Genomic DNA, 16,791 nt, shown 5'->3' on the forward strand with positions numbered 1-16,791 from the left:
GTGTGTGTGGTGTACACAGTGTGTGTCATGTACACAGTATGTGTACACTACACATACAGTGTACACACTGTATGTGTAGTGTACACAATATGTGTACACTACAGTGTGTGTGTAGTGTACACATAGTGTGTAGTGTACATACTGTGTGTAGTGTACACAGTATGTACACGACACACACAGTGCGTGTGTCGTGTACACTAAACACACAGTGTGTGTTTAGTGTACACATATTGTGTACAGAGTCACTTGCACCGTCGCATTCCCCAGAAATGTCTGTGCAAGGCCACGTGGTCACGGAGACCACCCACAGCACGAGGCACTGCCAACAGACTCGGCCAAGGGCTGCAGTAGATGTTTAATGGAGCAATTAGTAACCAGCGGGTTTTACATGACAATCACGTCGACTTATAATGGTCAATGATCACCGTGAAGAAAATGCAGAATGCCTTTTTAATAACCCTATCCCTTAGCCGCCAAGTCTACAGCAGCACCTGGGAGGCTCTTGCGGAATGGGAGGATGGAGCGTGACGCACGGGGCTCGTGCAAGGAGGAGGAGAAGAAGAAGAGGGGAGACGGCACGAAGCCAGCAAGGGACTGGGCACGAGGTCAGAGTTCCTAGTGAATCCGGCCGCGTGATTCTATTGGTTATGGCTCCTCCCAGGCGAGCGGTAGAGCTGGCGGGACGACCTCACCCCAACGCTTAACTAGAACCTAACGCCGTCTTCTACTGTTCATGAGCACGAGCCCAGGTTCTACTTTGTGTTTGATTGCGATGGTGCTAATCGAGGCCACCACGGCAGGCAGGTGACAAGGAGCAGAGAGGCTCTCGGCCTTCTAGAGTCTGCAGCCCCGATGGTTCCGCTGCTGCTGCCGCTGCTGCCGCTGCCACTGCTGCACTCCTCATCACGACTCGCCAGGGCTTCTTGGCCCTTGGAGCCGATGGCTCTTCCACACTGAATCCTTCGTCGTCTCCGCACCCCCGCTGCTATCCACGGCCTCGCTCGTAGGCATCTGCAGCACAGCTACAGTGGAGAACCCCCGCCGTGAACAGCAGCCAGGGCCGTTCTGCCGGATGGAATCGCGCTCGGACCATCGTAACCAAACCCTAATGGTTGCATTAGAATCTACTTTATCGTGTAAAATTAAAGCAAAAGATTACGAGATTAAATCCCGAATCCACCAGGCACCGTCTCCACTCGCTGGACTTGCCATGAGTGCCCACGTTCACGGCACTGCCCCTCCTCCCCAACCCGGACCCAGGGGCCCACCACCCCGCGACGAGGCCTCTCCCCTCCACGCGGGGCCCTTCCGGCTACCACGCTCGCCGGGCGAGTGGAGCCGTCTCCCACCCTCGTTGCACATTCCCACACCGCCACCCCCACCTGACCGCGTCCCTGCTGCTGCTGCCGGTGTTGACGTGCACACGGAGCCGCTGCTGCGTTCACGCGAATCCCAGCCGAGCACCTCGCTCGATTACTACGAGGCCCGGTCCAACGACACCCATCGGATTAACTGCGATTGACGAGGAGGATCGTGACATCGACAATAGAGGATTGTTTTGGGTTAGATTGTGTAAATGTGTCGTTAAACCCGCCACCACCTGACACAGACATCAAGCCGGTTGTAATTACCGGCGAAACGCCGTACTCGAGTTGTAGATGTTGTAGTGGGTTTACTCTCAACACACAACCGGTGTACTGTACTCGTCACTAATTGGCATGTTTTGTTTACGTGACAAACCTTACTAATTGGCTGTGTTGGGTGGTGGCGGGTTTAACGACACTTTCATATTCACGCAATATAACCCAAAAGCCTCATGGATATTGGTCACGAAAGCCTACTACTACTACCACTGCTGCTGCTGCATGTTAAACAGAATCATGACAATAAAGAGAAGGAAATGTATAATAAAAGAGAAAGAACCTGGAGACCCAGAGACAAGAAACTGATTGGGGCAGTGGATGGCCTCTTCACGTCCACAGGTGCCCATGGGCCATGGGCGTCTGTGAGCATTCGGTGTTGCCTGCAAGCAGCAGCAGCATCACAGAGCCTGTGTCAGTGTGAGTGCCACTCACTCATGGCCATTCAGCAGCAGCAGCATCACAGTGCCTGTGTCAGTGTGAGCGCCACTCACTCACTCATGGCCATTCAGCAGCAGCAGCAGCAGCACAGAGCCTGTGTCAGTGTGAGCGCCGGTGCTGGCTTCTGTAGGCCTCAAGGCAGCAGCGTTATTTTCTGCCACCGTCATCGTCTGCGAGCATGCAGTGTGAATGGCCGTGCGTGAGTGAGTGCGGCCGTGGGCTCAAGCCCTGTTCAGGGTCCAATACCCACGGTCGTCAGACGAGCCCAGTAGGCTGTACTGGGTGTGGGTCACCTGCATCACCTGCATCAACTGTGTCCCTGGTGTGGCGTGAGTGGCTGTCAGAGAATGAAGTTATGCTGTTGTAGAAATGCTGTGGCATGGAGTTCTCAGTGTGGAGTTATCAGCGTGGAGTTATCAGTGTGGAGTTATCAGTGTGGAGTTAGAGGTGTTCAAGTGTGCATGACAGTCACTGGTGCTCGGCTGCAATTACGTGCAGTCCCGGTGTGTCTGACGGACGTACGGGCATGTGGTTGTCATGTGTTTGGTGTGGTTGAGTTGTCCTGTGTGGTTGTCATGTGTGTGATTGTGTGGCTGCCATGTGTGTGGTTGTGGTTGTCATCACGCGTGTGGTTGTCATGACGTGTGTGGTTGTGCTGTGTTTGTGTGGTTGAGCTCCAATCAGCTGCTCCGTCCTCGACTCTGCCACCTGCAACAACAGCAGCAGCAGAAAAAGGTGCAGCGGAACGTCCTGTGAGAGCAGAGCACAGGCAGCGCGTGAGAGTGGTGATGGGTGGCGGTGGTGAGTGCACAGTGTGGCAGGTGAGTGCACAGTGTGGTGAGTATGGGAGCGGTGTAGTTCACTGTGTGGTGAATGTGTAGTGATGTAAATGGAGTCACTTTGGCGTTTAGCGCCAGCTACTGTCACAAGAGTGGATCTGTGCATCTTGAGCCTCTGGCACCAGAGTCGGTATGGCATAGAAGCGGGCCCTAGGGGGCATCGTTCTGGTGACAGAGAGAAGGCAAGTAAGGACGTGATAGTCTGGATGAACCCGAGAGGGCACATGACCGGGACAGGGAAGCGAGGGGGCCCAAAGGGTGGCTTGGGGGACACTTGATGCTCAGTCGAGAACCTTCTGGTAAGATCCAGAAGGAGGCGTGGCCGAAGGCAGAGCGATGCCACACTGGGGAGCATAAAGGGAAGTTCCGAGAGCAATCGTGGCTGTCTGCTGGAATGGAACCCGTCGGTGCTACGTCTCTTCGATCCTCGGTCTTTGGTCGTCACGTTCGGCATCGTGGGTCAGGCAGTGTGTTGGCTGGCTGACCCAGTTCTGTAGTTACCCCGTCTTGGTATAGTTAACCGTTGTTACGTTATGTAGTTACCCTGTTGGGGTTGTGTAATAACGTGTTGCCTCCAAGTTCAAGTGTGTGCCTCCGTAAAACCCACTACAAATGTGTAGTAGTGCATGGTGAGTGTGAGAGTGGTGGTAAGTGGACAGTGAACCTCATCAGTCCAGTTTCTCCACAGCATCCAGGAACTTGAGGAAGTCCTCCAGGCAGTGGAAGCCGCCCACTTCCCGTGCCACCATGGCAAAGAACTCCGGGGCCTGAGAACAGGAAGATAAGATGTGAGACAAAGACATCGAGGAGGATCTGGGTGAGTATGTGAGGAGCTGGGTGAGGAGGTGAGGAGCCGCAGGGTTGGGATCCACGTGGTGACACCACGTGGGTGCTGTGTGTGGTGACTCCACGTGGTGCTGTGTGGTGACTCCACGTGGGTGCTGTAACATCACTCCTCACTCCAGTGTCCATGTGTCCCAGAGGTGCCACGCTCCATGCCCGTGTGCGGATTCCCACTGTGAGGCCCATGTAGACACGCGTGTCCCCCGCATGACTCACATGTGGACTGCTGTCTTTCCCTCCGTGAGCCTCATTGTACTTTCATACCCCCATGCACGTCCTGACACGAGTACCCACGTCCCTTCGTCCATAGCGTGTGGATGTCACGTGGTGTGTCGCTCTGTGCCCCCACGTGATGTGTCACTCTGTGTGTGGTGCCCCCACGTGGTGTGTCACTCTGTGCCCCACGTGGTGCTGTGTGGTGACACCACGTGGTGCTGTGTGGTGCCCCCACGTGGTGTCCCCCCGTGTCCCCGTGCCACCTGCTGGCGGATCTCCAGGAGGGAGTGGAGGATGCGGCCGTCGATCTGCGTGAAGTTGGGGCAGTAGGCGCCCAGGCTGCTCTCCTCCAGCCAGGCCTGCACGTCACCCTCCTGCCACTTGGGGACGCCTGGGGACACGGCAAGCGGCGCACGCGGGGCAGCAGACGTCGGCAACCACGGGAGACTCGGCGTGAGCAAGACGAGCAACTTGACGGAGAATCCTGCCACTCGGTGCATCAAACACCCAGCTACCCCTGTTTCTCTTCCTATGTCCCGTGAACTGCTGTTGTCTAGGGGCTGCTGTTTCCAGGCTGCCGTTGTCTAGGGACTGCTGGTGCCTTGGGCTGCTGTTGCCTCGGCCTGCTGTTGCCGAGGGGTTGCTGTTGCCAGGCTACTGTTGCTGATGGGCTGCTATTTCCAGGCTACTGTTTCCTAGGAGCTGCTGTTGCCTAGGGGCTGCCGTTACCTGCGAGCCGAGCCTTCACCTCCTTGGACCTGGAGGAGGAGCAGCACGAGATGAAGCCCTCGACGGCGCGGAGCACGACCTGAGGCACGGAGGGGGGGGGGGGGGTCACGAGGGGTGGGGTTGCATCACCGCACGCGCTGCACGAGCGTCGCACCACACGAGCTCGTGCGGCGCGCCCCACAACAAGCGGCGGTTTGTGGGGCGAGGACAGAACGAAAAAAGTGGCAGAGCGTGAAGACGCGGGGCGATGAGTGAAGACGCAGCGGCCGCATCAAGACGGTGGACTATGGAGAGGAGCGAGAGGCAGAGACCTCGTGGACGCTGACCAAAGTAAACATGGACACCACTGGGGACACCACTGGGGGACGTCGCTGGGGACACCGCTGGGGGACACCGCTGGGGGACACCGCTGGGGGACACCGCTGCAGGAGCCGTGGGACTGCGGCCATGGCAGAGACGATGCCCCAAAGAGATCGCCGCTGTGGGGACGCAGCAATGAGAGTTGCCCACTGGCAGGAGCGACGGATTGTCACATCGCGCGCATGGAAGGGACGGCGTCCAGCAGTGGATAGATCAGGGCCGACGGCGATTCCAGGCCGAGTTGACGAAGCGGCATTAGGAGGTGGCATTGAGGTGAGTGAGGATGTAGGAGGTGTGAAGGAGGTGAGTTGCAATGAGCTGGTGTAGAGGAGGAGGTGTAGAGGAGGTAGAGGTCCTCACGCTGCCCCAGGAGCCGGCCGCTCTCTCCCTCAGCTGGTTCTGGTTCGTGCTCCATATGGGGCAGTGGAGCTGTCCCTCTGTGACACACAAACACTCAGTCACACTCACCACTCACTCACTCCCCACTCACTCACCACTCACTCACTACACACACTCACCACACACACCATACACACCCTCACCACTCATTCACTACTCACACTCATCACTCACCACTCACTACCCACACTCACCACCCACACTCACTCACCACTCACTCACCATACAGTGGAGCTGTCCCTCTGAGAGACACAAACACTCAGTCACACTCACCACTCACTCACCACTCACTCACCACTCACCATACACACTCACCACTTACCATACACACACACACCACTTACCATACACACACCACTCACCAAAGACACGCTCACCCCACGCTCACCACTCACTCCCCACACACGCTCTACACTCACCACTCACTCCACACACTCACCACTCACTGACCACTCACCACACCACTCACCATACACACACTCACCACTCATGATACACACTACTAACTCACCATACACACTCTTTGGTTCTTTCGGTAAAGTCACATAGATAGAAAAAATAATAGATCATGACGTTTCGATCGCAGCACAAGCAACTGTCATCAGGTGAAAAAATATATAGCGCTGAAGCACGAAGTTTTATAGGCTTGAGATAAGCTCAACCCAAGGGTAAGTGAGCGGGGCTAGAGGTGAAATTTGCATATAAATACAACACCATATCGTGGAAAAGGAGAGAGAGACACATCGGGGGAAAGGAGCAGTGGTAGCTGTATTTTAAAGATGGCAATTCTCCTGCTGTGTATCCTACTGCTGTCCCTCCCGGCTATATCTAGTGCCACACTCAACTCTACAAACAGCTACCCTTGTTACTTTGCGTCCATACTTGTTGCTCGATTTGCCACTACACCTGCTAATGAAACAGCTTATAGACACGTCTACACTCCATCATTGGATCCTTTTAAACCCTATCTTTGTCCCATTACTTCACCAGCACTCCTTCCAAACTTCATTCTGCTCTTAAAAATAACACCATCTGCGAGCTACTGCTATTTGTCCAAGGTTCGTCGCTCTTCATCCTTTCACAGAAAATACCTGTGCAAACTATTAATTCTACTTTTCTTATTTCTGGGTGGTATTGAGCTTCATCCTGGCCCAAATGTAAACAATTCTGTAGATTTTTCTGGCAGAAAATGTGTTGGTGTTCTACATGTCAACATCAGAGGGCTTATTATTAAATTAAGTCAACTAAAACTAGAAGTGGCAAATCTTGACCCGGACATTTTTTGCCTAAAAGAAACATTTCTCACTCCTGCCGTCAATGACTTGCAGATTACGATTGACAACTACAACCTTTTTCAGCTTGACCGAGGATCTAAAGAAGGTGGAATTGCCATCTATGTTCGTAATACTATTGCATGTTTACCAGCTTATTCCTTGTTTATAAAATGTTGCTTTGAAGGTCTGGCTCTCAGAATAACTCTCCCAAATAATCAACAGATATTGGTAGTGTGCTGCTATAGACCGCCTAGTGGAAAGGATGTTGAAGCTGCATCTGCACTGAGAGAGCTTCTTGGGGGCCTCCCTAAAGGTGAAATAGTTTTAGTGGGTGATCTAAATTGGAATTGGTTAAACCCGCCGGCCGTGGCCACAAATTTTGCAGATTAATTTAACCTGTTTCAATTTATAAATGTCTCCACAAGACCCAACCTAAAAAATCCGGGACAGTCATCTCTGCTTGACGTCCTATTGACAAATTACCCTCACAATTTCGCACTGACTGGTGTTCTGGGTAATAACCTTAGTGATCACTCCTTCATTTTTGGGGTGAGATTATAGCCAGACCTAAAGCCCCCCATAAATTGGTTGAGAAGCACTCCATGAGACACTTCAGAACTCAGGCATTTACTAATGATGTGCTTTAATCGGATATTGACAAGGTCTGTGATATCCCCAACCTGACTACGGCTTGGGATACTTTCAGGTACACGTTTCTCCAAATTCTTAACAAACATGCTCCGTTGCATAGATTTAAAACTAAAGGCAACCGCCCACCATGGTTTGATCCTTTGATTATAAAGCTCATGAAAACTAGAGACAAGGCTTGGGCATGTGCTCAGAAAAGTAATTTGGTCAATGACTGGCTAGAATACAGGATTTTAAGGAATAGATGCGTCAAAAAAATATGGCATGCAAAAAATGCCTACTTTTCCTCCACTCTCCTGGAATCACATGGAAATGCCAGGATTTTCTGGAAAACAATCAAATGTATCGAAAAGGCATCCAAAACAGATAATCTGCCCGTTGAGTTTAACCGAAATGGGGAATATTTTTCAGATCCCAAAAAAATAGTTGACAATTTTAACCTTCATTTTTCTGAAGCTGGTAACCTTTTTGATATTGTATTGGGAGTCACCCCTGCTCATGCTAATTCCTACACCCCTGTCCAAACATTAAACGAATTTAGTTTCCAGCCAATCCACGAAAGTAATGTTCTGAAACAACTGTCCTACCTCAAAGGGTCCTCCTCTAGCGGAGCAGATAGTATTCCCGCCTTTGCTCTACGAACTGTTGGTCACCTTATATACAAACCTATAGCCCATATATTCAACTTGTCCATCAAAGAAACATCTGTTCCTCTAGAATGGAAACATTCCTATGTTCGTCCACTTCACAAAGGAGGCCCTAAAGATGATCCAAATAACTAGCGACCTATCTTAATTTTGTTCCCGTTGATGAATTCTTTTTAAAAATTATTGAATTACCAAATTAGCAGTTTATTGTCCGCCAACAATCTATTCTATCTAAAACAATGTGGGTTCCGAAATAAATACAGCACCACATTTGCTGCATTATACTCTCTGAATGACATTTACAGTAGCCTTGATAATAAGCAGTACTGCACCTGTATTTTTCTTGACTTGTCCAAAACGTTTGATACAGTAGACCACAACACCCTGCTTAGTAAACTAAGTTGCCTCGGTTTTTCTGAAAACACAGTAAAATGGTTTAAAAATTACCTCTTTTCTCGCACCCAAACTGTATTCACAGATGGTCGGAGGTCAAACAGTGTTAAGATAACAAAAGGGGTTCCACAGGGTTCCATCCTCGGCCCCCTATTGTTCTCTCTTTATGTCAATGACTTGGGCACTGACTTGGATCATTCCAGGGTAAATCTTTTTGCAGATGACACGATACTGATTAATACTGGCCGCTCTCCGGATGACGTGATTGCGAAACTCCAGGGTGATTTCAACAAACTACAGCATCAGATAGTTGCTCTTAAACTAGTCCTGAATACCACCAAAACCAAGGTGCTATGCTTATCACCAGGACTAAAGTGGGAAGTTATTTTCCCCCAATTACATTCTTTAAATAATCATCAAATAGCTCAAGTCAAGATCTATACGTATATTGGGGTCAGTTTGCACTGCATTCCCCTATGTTCCGTTTGGAATTGATAAAAGCTAACATACTGCCTCTACTTGATTACTGTGACATCGTGTATAAATCAGCTCCAAGTACTGTACTGAAGAAGCTTGACTCAATGTATCACTCGGCCTGAAGATTTGCATTGAACTGCCCATATAGGACTCACCACTGTGATCTCTACATTGGGTCAAACTTAACATCTCTTAATGTTCGACGGCTTGTGCACAAGATCTTATTTATTCATGATGTACTTACAAAAAAATCTGCACATTACCTACTGGATCTCCTCTCTGTTTAAAAGAACAAATTTAACCTAAGGTCTTCGCTCATTTACCAGCTTCACATTCCCTATTGCCATACAAATACTGGAGGAAGGGCCTTTGCTATTGATGTCCCCAGGGTCTGGAATGCTATTGCCAAAAAATTGCAACTTGAATCACTACCTATGAGATTTTCACTCAAAACTGCTCTAGAGGAGTTGTACACCCCTAGCTGCCACTGCTATTCACTGGCCTAAAATAAAATGTTTCGCTCCGGATGATCGCAGCAAAGTATGACCTGTGTTTTGATTTAGTGTGCTGATCTTAAAGGTGCATTGAAAATGTTTGATACTCCGACTGATGCTCCTGCTGTTGTGGAGTGACTCATGCAGACAGCTATGGCTGCAAGGTTTGCTAGTACATGTTTTTTTATGTAATTTATTGTAAAAATTCGGTCACAGTTCCTATGATCACTGTTTCATTGCTTTAATGGCTTTATTTTGGTGATTCGAAAAGTTCTTTGGTTTGGCCATGTATGTTTGTTTGTTGTAGTACGGAGTTAGTCTGATGGCCTTAATCTAAGTTGTCTTGTGGTTGTTTGACTTGCATACCACTGGGATTTTTGCACACAGCGTTGGTGTACGGTGCTTTTTCTGCAATATTTTGCTGTCTTTTCTTGTATTTTCTGTTTGCACATAGTCACATAGTCACTTTAAGATGTTTTGCTTGTTTTTGTTTTTTGTTTGTTGCGGTTGCACCCGATTCAAGAGCCGAATGGCTCACAGGGCTATACATAATAAATGAACTTGAGACATTTAGTCCGTTAATGTAAAGACATTTAACTTAGTAATGTAATTCAGAGAGTCAGAAATAACTACTAACAACGTCAGGTAGGATGGAAACATCACAACCAGTTAAGGCTTTACCTGGTTAAGAACGTCCACCTTGATTTTATGACCTTCCAAAAATCCACAAAGAAGGTACCCTGCTCCGTCCTATTGTCTCAACCATTATATCACCCACCTACAAATTGGCCCGATTTCTGTCTGAGACCCTGCTTCCTTTCACGGGTAAGACCACCTCAGCTGTTCTTAATTCAGCTCACTTGGTTTCTCTAATCAAGGACATCTAACTGTCTCCAGATGATGTACTTGTCAGTTTCGATGTAGTCTCCCTATTCACCAAGGTAATTGTACCTGACACCATTGCAATCATTGAAGACTGGACTGAATCCAGATGTACCAACTTTTGTAAGGCACTGCCTTACCAACACTTACTTCACCTGGAATGGTACATTCTACAAACAAAATGAGGATACCCCAATGGGTTCTCCCTTATCGCCAGTGGTAGCGATTGTTTTCATAGAGAAATTGGAGACAGATGCCTTCCAGACATCCACCCTACGTCCTTTTTTGTGGAAGAGATACGTAGATGACACGTTCGTCATCTGGCCACATGGCCTGCCAGAACTGAACCAATTTCTCAACCACATCAATTCCATACACCCATCTATCAGATTCACCATGGAAGTGGAAAATGATGGCAAGCTACCATTCCTGGATGTTTTGATTGAGAAGAGACCTGATGGCTCGTTGGGACACTGCTACAGGAAAGCCACCCACACCGATTCCTATCTAAAGCCTGATTCCCACCACCATCCAGCCCAGAAGATTTCCCTCATCAAAACACCACACCATAGGGCCCGTTGCATCTCCGATGAGCACCACCTATCCAGTGAACTGGAGCACGTATGCAAAGCCCTCAAGATGAATCGATATTCGGACCGCACAATCCGCAAAGCTGCATACCCAACCATGGGGAGAAAACCATCGGAGGATCCAATCAAAACCATCACCTTGCCATACATAGCAGGGGTTACCAAAAAGATTTCCAAAATCTTAAACAAACACAAGATCCAGTTTCAACACAGTACACAAAATCCGTGATTTGATCCCATCTGTGAAAGATGTGATCCCTGACATGCAATACCCTGGTGTCTACAAGCTAAGTTGTGTCTGCGGTAGCAGTTACATTGGGGAAACGAAACGACTGTGTTCAAGAACACAAGGCAGATTTGAAACATGGCAGAACCAATACCTCTGCCATGGCTGATCACTGCTTGAACGCGGTGGGCTCACACGACATTGTTTTTTCGAGAACAAGGTACTCTGCAAACCTTCGGGCTACAATAAAAGATTTGTTCATAAAGCCATCCAGATATATAAACACAGAAATAACTTCAATCGAAAAGATGGATACAAATTGAGCAATCATTGGAAGGACGTTATTAACCAGGTAAAGCCTTAACTGGTTGTGATGTTTCCATCCTACCTGCCATTGTTAGCAGTTATTTCCGACTCTCTGAGTTACATTACCAAGTTAAATGTTTTTACATTAACAAACTAAATGGCTCACTAACAAAGCCACCGCTGCTCCTTTCCCCCAATGAGCTTATCTCAAGCCTATTTAACTTCGTGTTTCAGCGCCTTCAGCAGGCCCTCAACGTCCTCCGGATCCGCATCAGCATCGTCATCCAGGCCCCAGGCGAATCGCGACGCATTGATCACTCGGCTGCTTCCCTCACCTCATTCATCTAACAGGGTTAGGGTTCATGATCACGCGGCCATCACTGAGTGCCCTGCTTCGCCCGGTGCCTGTTCGTTATCATTCACCAGGTGGCCTAGGCAGCTCCATCAATGGAACGCGCTCGCGTATCGGGTGGTAGCGTCTGCAGCGGGTTCCTCGGCGGTGGCAGGTTAGGTCCAGGGAGTGGAAGTACGTGTTTTTGTGGACACGGGTGCATCGGCCACTATTATATTCGAATGTATTTTTGGGTTGTTGCCACACAGTGTTGGTCTGTTATGACCGGTTCAAGGGGCGTGTGTTGCCGCAAATGGCATCAGTTTGGGTATTTTGGGCCATATTATCGTATCCATCAGATTAGGCGAAATCGAATTGGATGGGCCCATTTTAGTCTCCGAGGCTTTGACAGTGCCATGCCTTTTGGGGACGAATTTCTTGGTTAGGATGCCCATTCGAATACTAGTGGACCAAGGTTGTGTGTCGATGCCATCGGGCCATCAGTTGCACTTTTAACAGTCTCCCACGGTGTTGTCCCCCCATGCGGCCAGTGTGTGGGCCTTGTCCAGGGATTCCATGACCATTCCACCTGGGTCACAGATATTGGTACCCCTAAGGTTGCGCAAACCTCTGGATTTGCAGGCATCAGAGGTGGGCATTTTGTTGTCCTCCTCCAACTACTTTTCGAGGACGACCTGTTTGGTGGGTGCCCTGACGGCCAGGTCCTTAATTCAGGACTTTTGCAGGTTACGATTCCGGCCGGCACCGCTTTGGCACACGGTCCCAGCTCCTCCACCTGATGATGCCGTGCCGGCCGGGGGAGATGTGGCAGGCATGATACAGGATGGGAAGACCGACGTGCCCTGGATCGACGTGCTCTTGTCCCCCGAGGAGCGCCAGCAGTTCCATGCACTCATTGAACGGTTCACCGATGTGTTTAGCCAGAGTAAATTCGACATTGGACGTACGACCCTATTGGAACATCACATAGACACGGGAAATATGCCCCCTATTAGGCTCCATCCGCATCGTCTCAGCCCTAAAGAAAAAGATTATGTCCGCTTGGCCGTTGATGACATGTTGGCAGCGGACATTATCTCCCCTTCTACTAGCCCTTGGGGCGCCCCCATTGTGCTAGTCAAGAAACGAGATGTGAGTCTCCGTTTCTGCATTGATTTCCGGAAATTAAACAAGATTTCTGTGGCTGATGCATATCCCTTGCCCAGCATGGATGATTCCCTCGACGCCCTCTAGGGTGCACAGTTCTTTTCCACCTTAAATTTGCTCTCTGGACGAGACCTCTAGACCCAAGACAGCGTTCTGCACACTCCAGGTGCGGTTCCAATTTAATCGGCTTCTATGGGCCTACATTCAGCCCCGGCATCTCATGGAGATGGTTTTGGCGGGTCTACAATGGGAATCTTGTTTAATTTACTTTCACAACGTCATTGTGTTCAGCCGTATGTTTGATGAACACTTGCGTCACCTTGAGTCAGTCTTCGTCAAAGTATGTGCTGCGGGCTTAAAATTAAATCCACAGAAGTGTCACTTCTTGCAGCCATATTTGGGCCATATTGTTAGTGCGTCAGGTGTCGCCACGGATCCGGACGGAGCGGCGGAGTTGTCCGGATGGGGCAACTCGGCCGCCATTTCACTGAAGGCGGGAACGCCATCGACGCTGCCCGCGCTCGCGGGCGGAATTTTGCTGCCGGTGCGGAGCGCTGAGCCCGCCAAGCTTGAAGCAGGGATGTCCTCGTAGATTGACATCCAGTCGCTCCACCATCGACTGCCCTTCATTAAATAATTTGTTGCCGCCAGCGGTAAATGGGTGGCGTTTAAGCAGCAATTTCTCACCAATGCCGGCTTGGCGGGATGGACGGAGACGGACGCGCTGAAGGCGCTGCCCGCCGTCCTCGACGACAACGCCTTGGCGGCGGTCCTCACTATCCCGCCGTCCGGGAGGTCCACCCTCACGCAGATGTTTGACAAAATGGCCGCTGTTTTTGCGCCTCCGCTGAACACCCGCTAGATGTTCACCGTCAGACGTAAAGGGGATGGTGAGTCTGCTCTCACCTACCGAAGTGCGCTCTTGGTGCTGACGAAGGCCGCGTTCCCAAAAATGGACCATGATGGCCTTGATGCCTTGGTCCTTGATGCAAAGAGTGCAAACTACCGTCATGCTTTTTAACAAGAACGATAGGGGTCCCCCATGGACTAGTGGATGGCGAGATAATATCAGCGGTCAACATCTCATCAACCACTAGTCGTATGTGGTCTTTCTCTTTGGGGCTTAGCCGATCGGGATTCTGATGAATGGGGGCGGCATTACCCGTATCGATGTCGTGACTCAAAAGAGTGGTGCGGCCAATGTCGAATTTGCCTCTATTAAATACGTAGGAGAATTCCCTCAAAAGCGCTCTCAACTCCTTCTGAGTATCTGACAAATCTGGGTTTTCGGAGCAGAGCGCATCCATCCACTTATCATCGCAATGCCGCTGTGGCTCTGTAACCGATGTGGCCCCCACTCCACCAATTATGTTCTCCTCGCGAGCACGGCGCCTGGATGTATAATCGACGTGTCCAACCCCACGTTGAGGACCTGAATGAACGGTTCTTGGTTATTGGACACCAGAGTCTGGGCCGCAACTAGCGTCAAACCACAAACCGCTTTATTTGAGGGTCCTAGTAGGATTCCTCCCGAAGTTGCCTCATGGTCAAGCGGTTTCCGCAACCGGAAGGGAACTAGCATTTGCACACCAGGAGGAATCTTTACAGTTTTGCTCGCAAGCGCTTGTACAGTAGTGTTGGCCATGCGCAATCGAGTGGGAGAAGGCAAAAAGGCCATGCGACGGCCCGATGGCAACTCGAGACAGCCCTGGTCTATTTAAATTGTCAGGGGCATCTTCCCCAACAAATCAATCCCTAGCAAGCAGGTAACGGCAAGCGACGTCGAAACAGGAACTAGTCCCGTCAATTTGATATCACCAATGCTTTGGGTACGCAGTCCAGACCTCCCCAGAGACCCTGTCTGACAGAGGAGGTGTTCAGGATGGTTGAGAAAAAGCGACAGGCTCACTCTAATCGTCTACAGCATCCCACGTCAGAGAACGAAGAGGCTTATCGCAGCCTTCACTCGGAGGTTCGGGGAGCCGTGAGGCACTGCAAGGATGGGTGGTGGTCGCGGGTTGCTGAGGAGATGGAGTCTGCCTCAGTGGCCCGCGATCACAAATCCCTATTTAACTCCATCAAAAAAGTAACCTGCAGAACCACACCTATTACCATCATTAGCGGAAAAAACGGTAATCCAATCTCCAACCCCCAGGAACAGGTTTGCAGATTTGTTGAGCATTTCTGTGAGGTCCTGGGGGAGGGGAAATCCCTCAGCCAGGAAACATCGTGGCACAAAGTGGGGATGACCCTGCTGAGGCTGCGGTGCCTCAAATATTGGAAGAAATAGTCACCCCTTGTGAGTGGCTGGCTGAGGTGCCATCTGTTGAGGTAGTATTGAAGGCGATCCAGAGTCTGAGACCAGGAAAGGCACCGGGCAGAGATGATCTCCCAAGCGAAATGCTGAGGGAGGGTGGCGTTTGTGCACAGACTGCCCTACATGACATCACAACACCAGTCTGGACCATTGGACGGATTCCGCAGGATTGGAAGGATGCCCTGGTGGTCTCCCTCTTTAAGAAGGGGGACCGCACAGACTGTAACAACTACAGGGGCATCTCACTCCTCAGTGTGCCGGGTAAGGTCCTGGCAAGGATTATTCAACATCGCCTTGCTAGGCACGCTGAGGAGAGGCTTGTGGAGCCCCAATGCGGTCCTGCACAGATGCCATATTTTCTGTCCGTCTGCTACACCAGAGTTGTAGGGAATTCCAGCAAGACTTACATCTCTGCTTAATTGATCTGGTCAAGGCCTATGATACCATCAGTAGGCCTGGCCTCTGGGTTGTTCTTCATGCTTTCAGAGTCCCTGACCCTCTGGATACGATCATGAAGAACCTTCATGATGGTGAGCGGGCCCGGGTAAAACTACGTGGCCAGGAGTCGGAGCCATTCCCTGTACACCTTGGGGTGTGACAAGGATGTCCTCTGGCTCCCACATTATTTAACATCTATTTTGACCAAGTAGTTCGTGAAGCCTTCAATAGCTGTACCGGGGGAATTTCCATTTGGTACAGATTTAATGGGAGGCTGATCAATGCCCGGGTGTGGTCAAGGGATGGCTCCCTATTGGTCAACCACGTTATGTATGCCGATGATTTGGTAATAGCTGCTCATTCAGGAGGAGTTGGAGACACTTCTACTGAAACTGGAGCGTGCCACTAAGAGGTGGGGCCTTACCATCAGCCCCACCAGAACTAAACACCCGCCTGGGTATATTGTACCATCGGACACTCCACCCCCACAACTCCCAATCGGTGATGGGGCAGTTGTGGAGAGAGTGGAGAGTTTCCCATACCTGGGCAGTGTGCTCATGACCGGCTCCGGTTTGGCAGCAGAGGTCTCACTCCGAATCAGTCGAGCGGCATTATCTTTTCATCGGTTGCGTAACGCTGTGTGGAAACTGCCTGGTCTGTCGCTCCGCACGAAGCTTCAGGTCTTTTCGGCCACGATCATTCCCTCCCTTCTCTACGCTTGCAAAAGGTGGACCCTCCTAATGGAACATCTTTGCCGGTTAGAAACATTTAGGCTGGCCTGCCTACGATCCATCCTGGGTTTAACCAAGCTGGATTGTGTGAGGATCTCACAAATTCTTGAAAGATCTAGGCAAAGTCCCATCGTTGAGCTCCTCCGGTAGGCAAGGCTGCGTTGGCTGGGTCATGTAGCCCGCATGCCCAGCCACCGCATGCCTAAACAGCTTTTGTTCGGCCGGACCGAAGGGGCTAAGTGGTCGTGGCACGGGCTAGAGAAGAAATGGAGTGATGTGGTACAGGAGGACGTGGAGCTGAGTGGACTTGCCAATGACTGGTACCAGCGGTGTCAAGATCGGCCTCAGTGGAGGAGGCTCGTGAAGGACGCGACTGGGCAGTTGGAGGCAGTCGCCCTTCAAC

At 50.4% G+C, this 16,791-nt stretch overlaps 2 protein-coding genes across 6 annotated transcripts in view; both read right to left on the reverse strand.

The window, feature by feature from the left end:
- Positions 1 to 336: 336 nt before the first annotated feature.
- The window catches only part of LOC144720878 (uncharacterized), a 213,370-nt gene continuing 196,915 nt past the window's right edge, over positions 337 to 16,791 (reverse strand). Inside the window, exon 12 of the transcript XR_013585816.1 lies at positions 337 to 2,050. The gene's annotated coding sequence lies outside the window, so the exon portion shown is untranslated. The remainder of the gene's footprint in view (positions 2,051 to 16,791) is intronic.
- Positions 337 to 16,791, reverse strand: part of LOC144720851 (uncharacterized) — a 92,153-nt gene continuing 75,698 nt past the window's right edge. For all 5 annotated transcript variants that reach the window (XM_078597945.1, XM_078597969.1, XM_078597952.1 and 2 more), the window contains 5 exons: positions 5,429 to 5,505; positions 4,709 to 4,787; positions 4,243 to 4,370; positions 3,585 to 3,687; positions 337 to 2,789 (listed from right to left, as the gene is read on the reverse strand). In XM_078597945.1, coding sequence (XP_078454071.1) covers positions 3,589 to 3,687; positions 4,243 to 4,370; positions 4,709 to 4,787; positions 5,429 to 5,505 — 383 coding nt within the window. In that variant the 3' untranslated portion in view covers positions 337 to 2,789; positions 3,585 to 3,588. The remainder of the gene's footprint in view (positions 2,790 to 3,584; positions 3,688 to 4,242; positions 4,371 to 4,708; positions 4,788 to 5,428; positions 5,506 to 16,791) is intronic.

Source organism: Lampetra planeri, chromosome 1 (assembly GCF_965212315.1).
Source record: "Lampetra planeri chromosome 1, kcLamPlan1.2.h2, whole genome shotgun sequence".
NCBI lineage: Eukaryota > Metazoa > Chordata > Hyperoartia > Petromyzontiformes > Petromyzontidae > Lampetra > Lampetra planeri.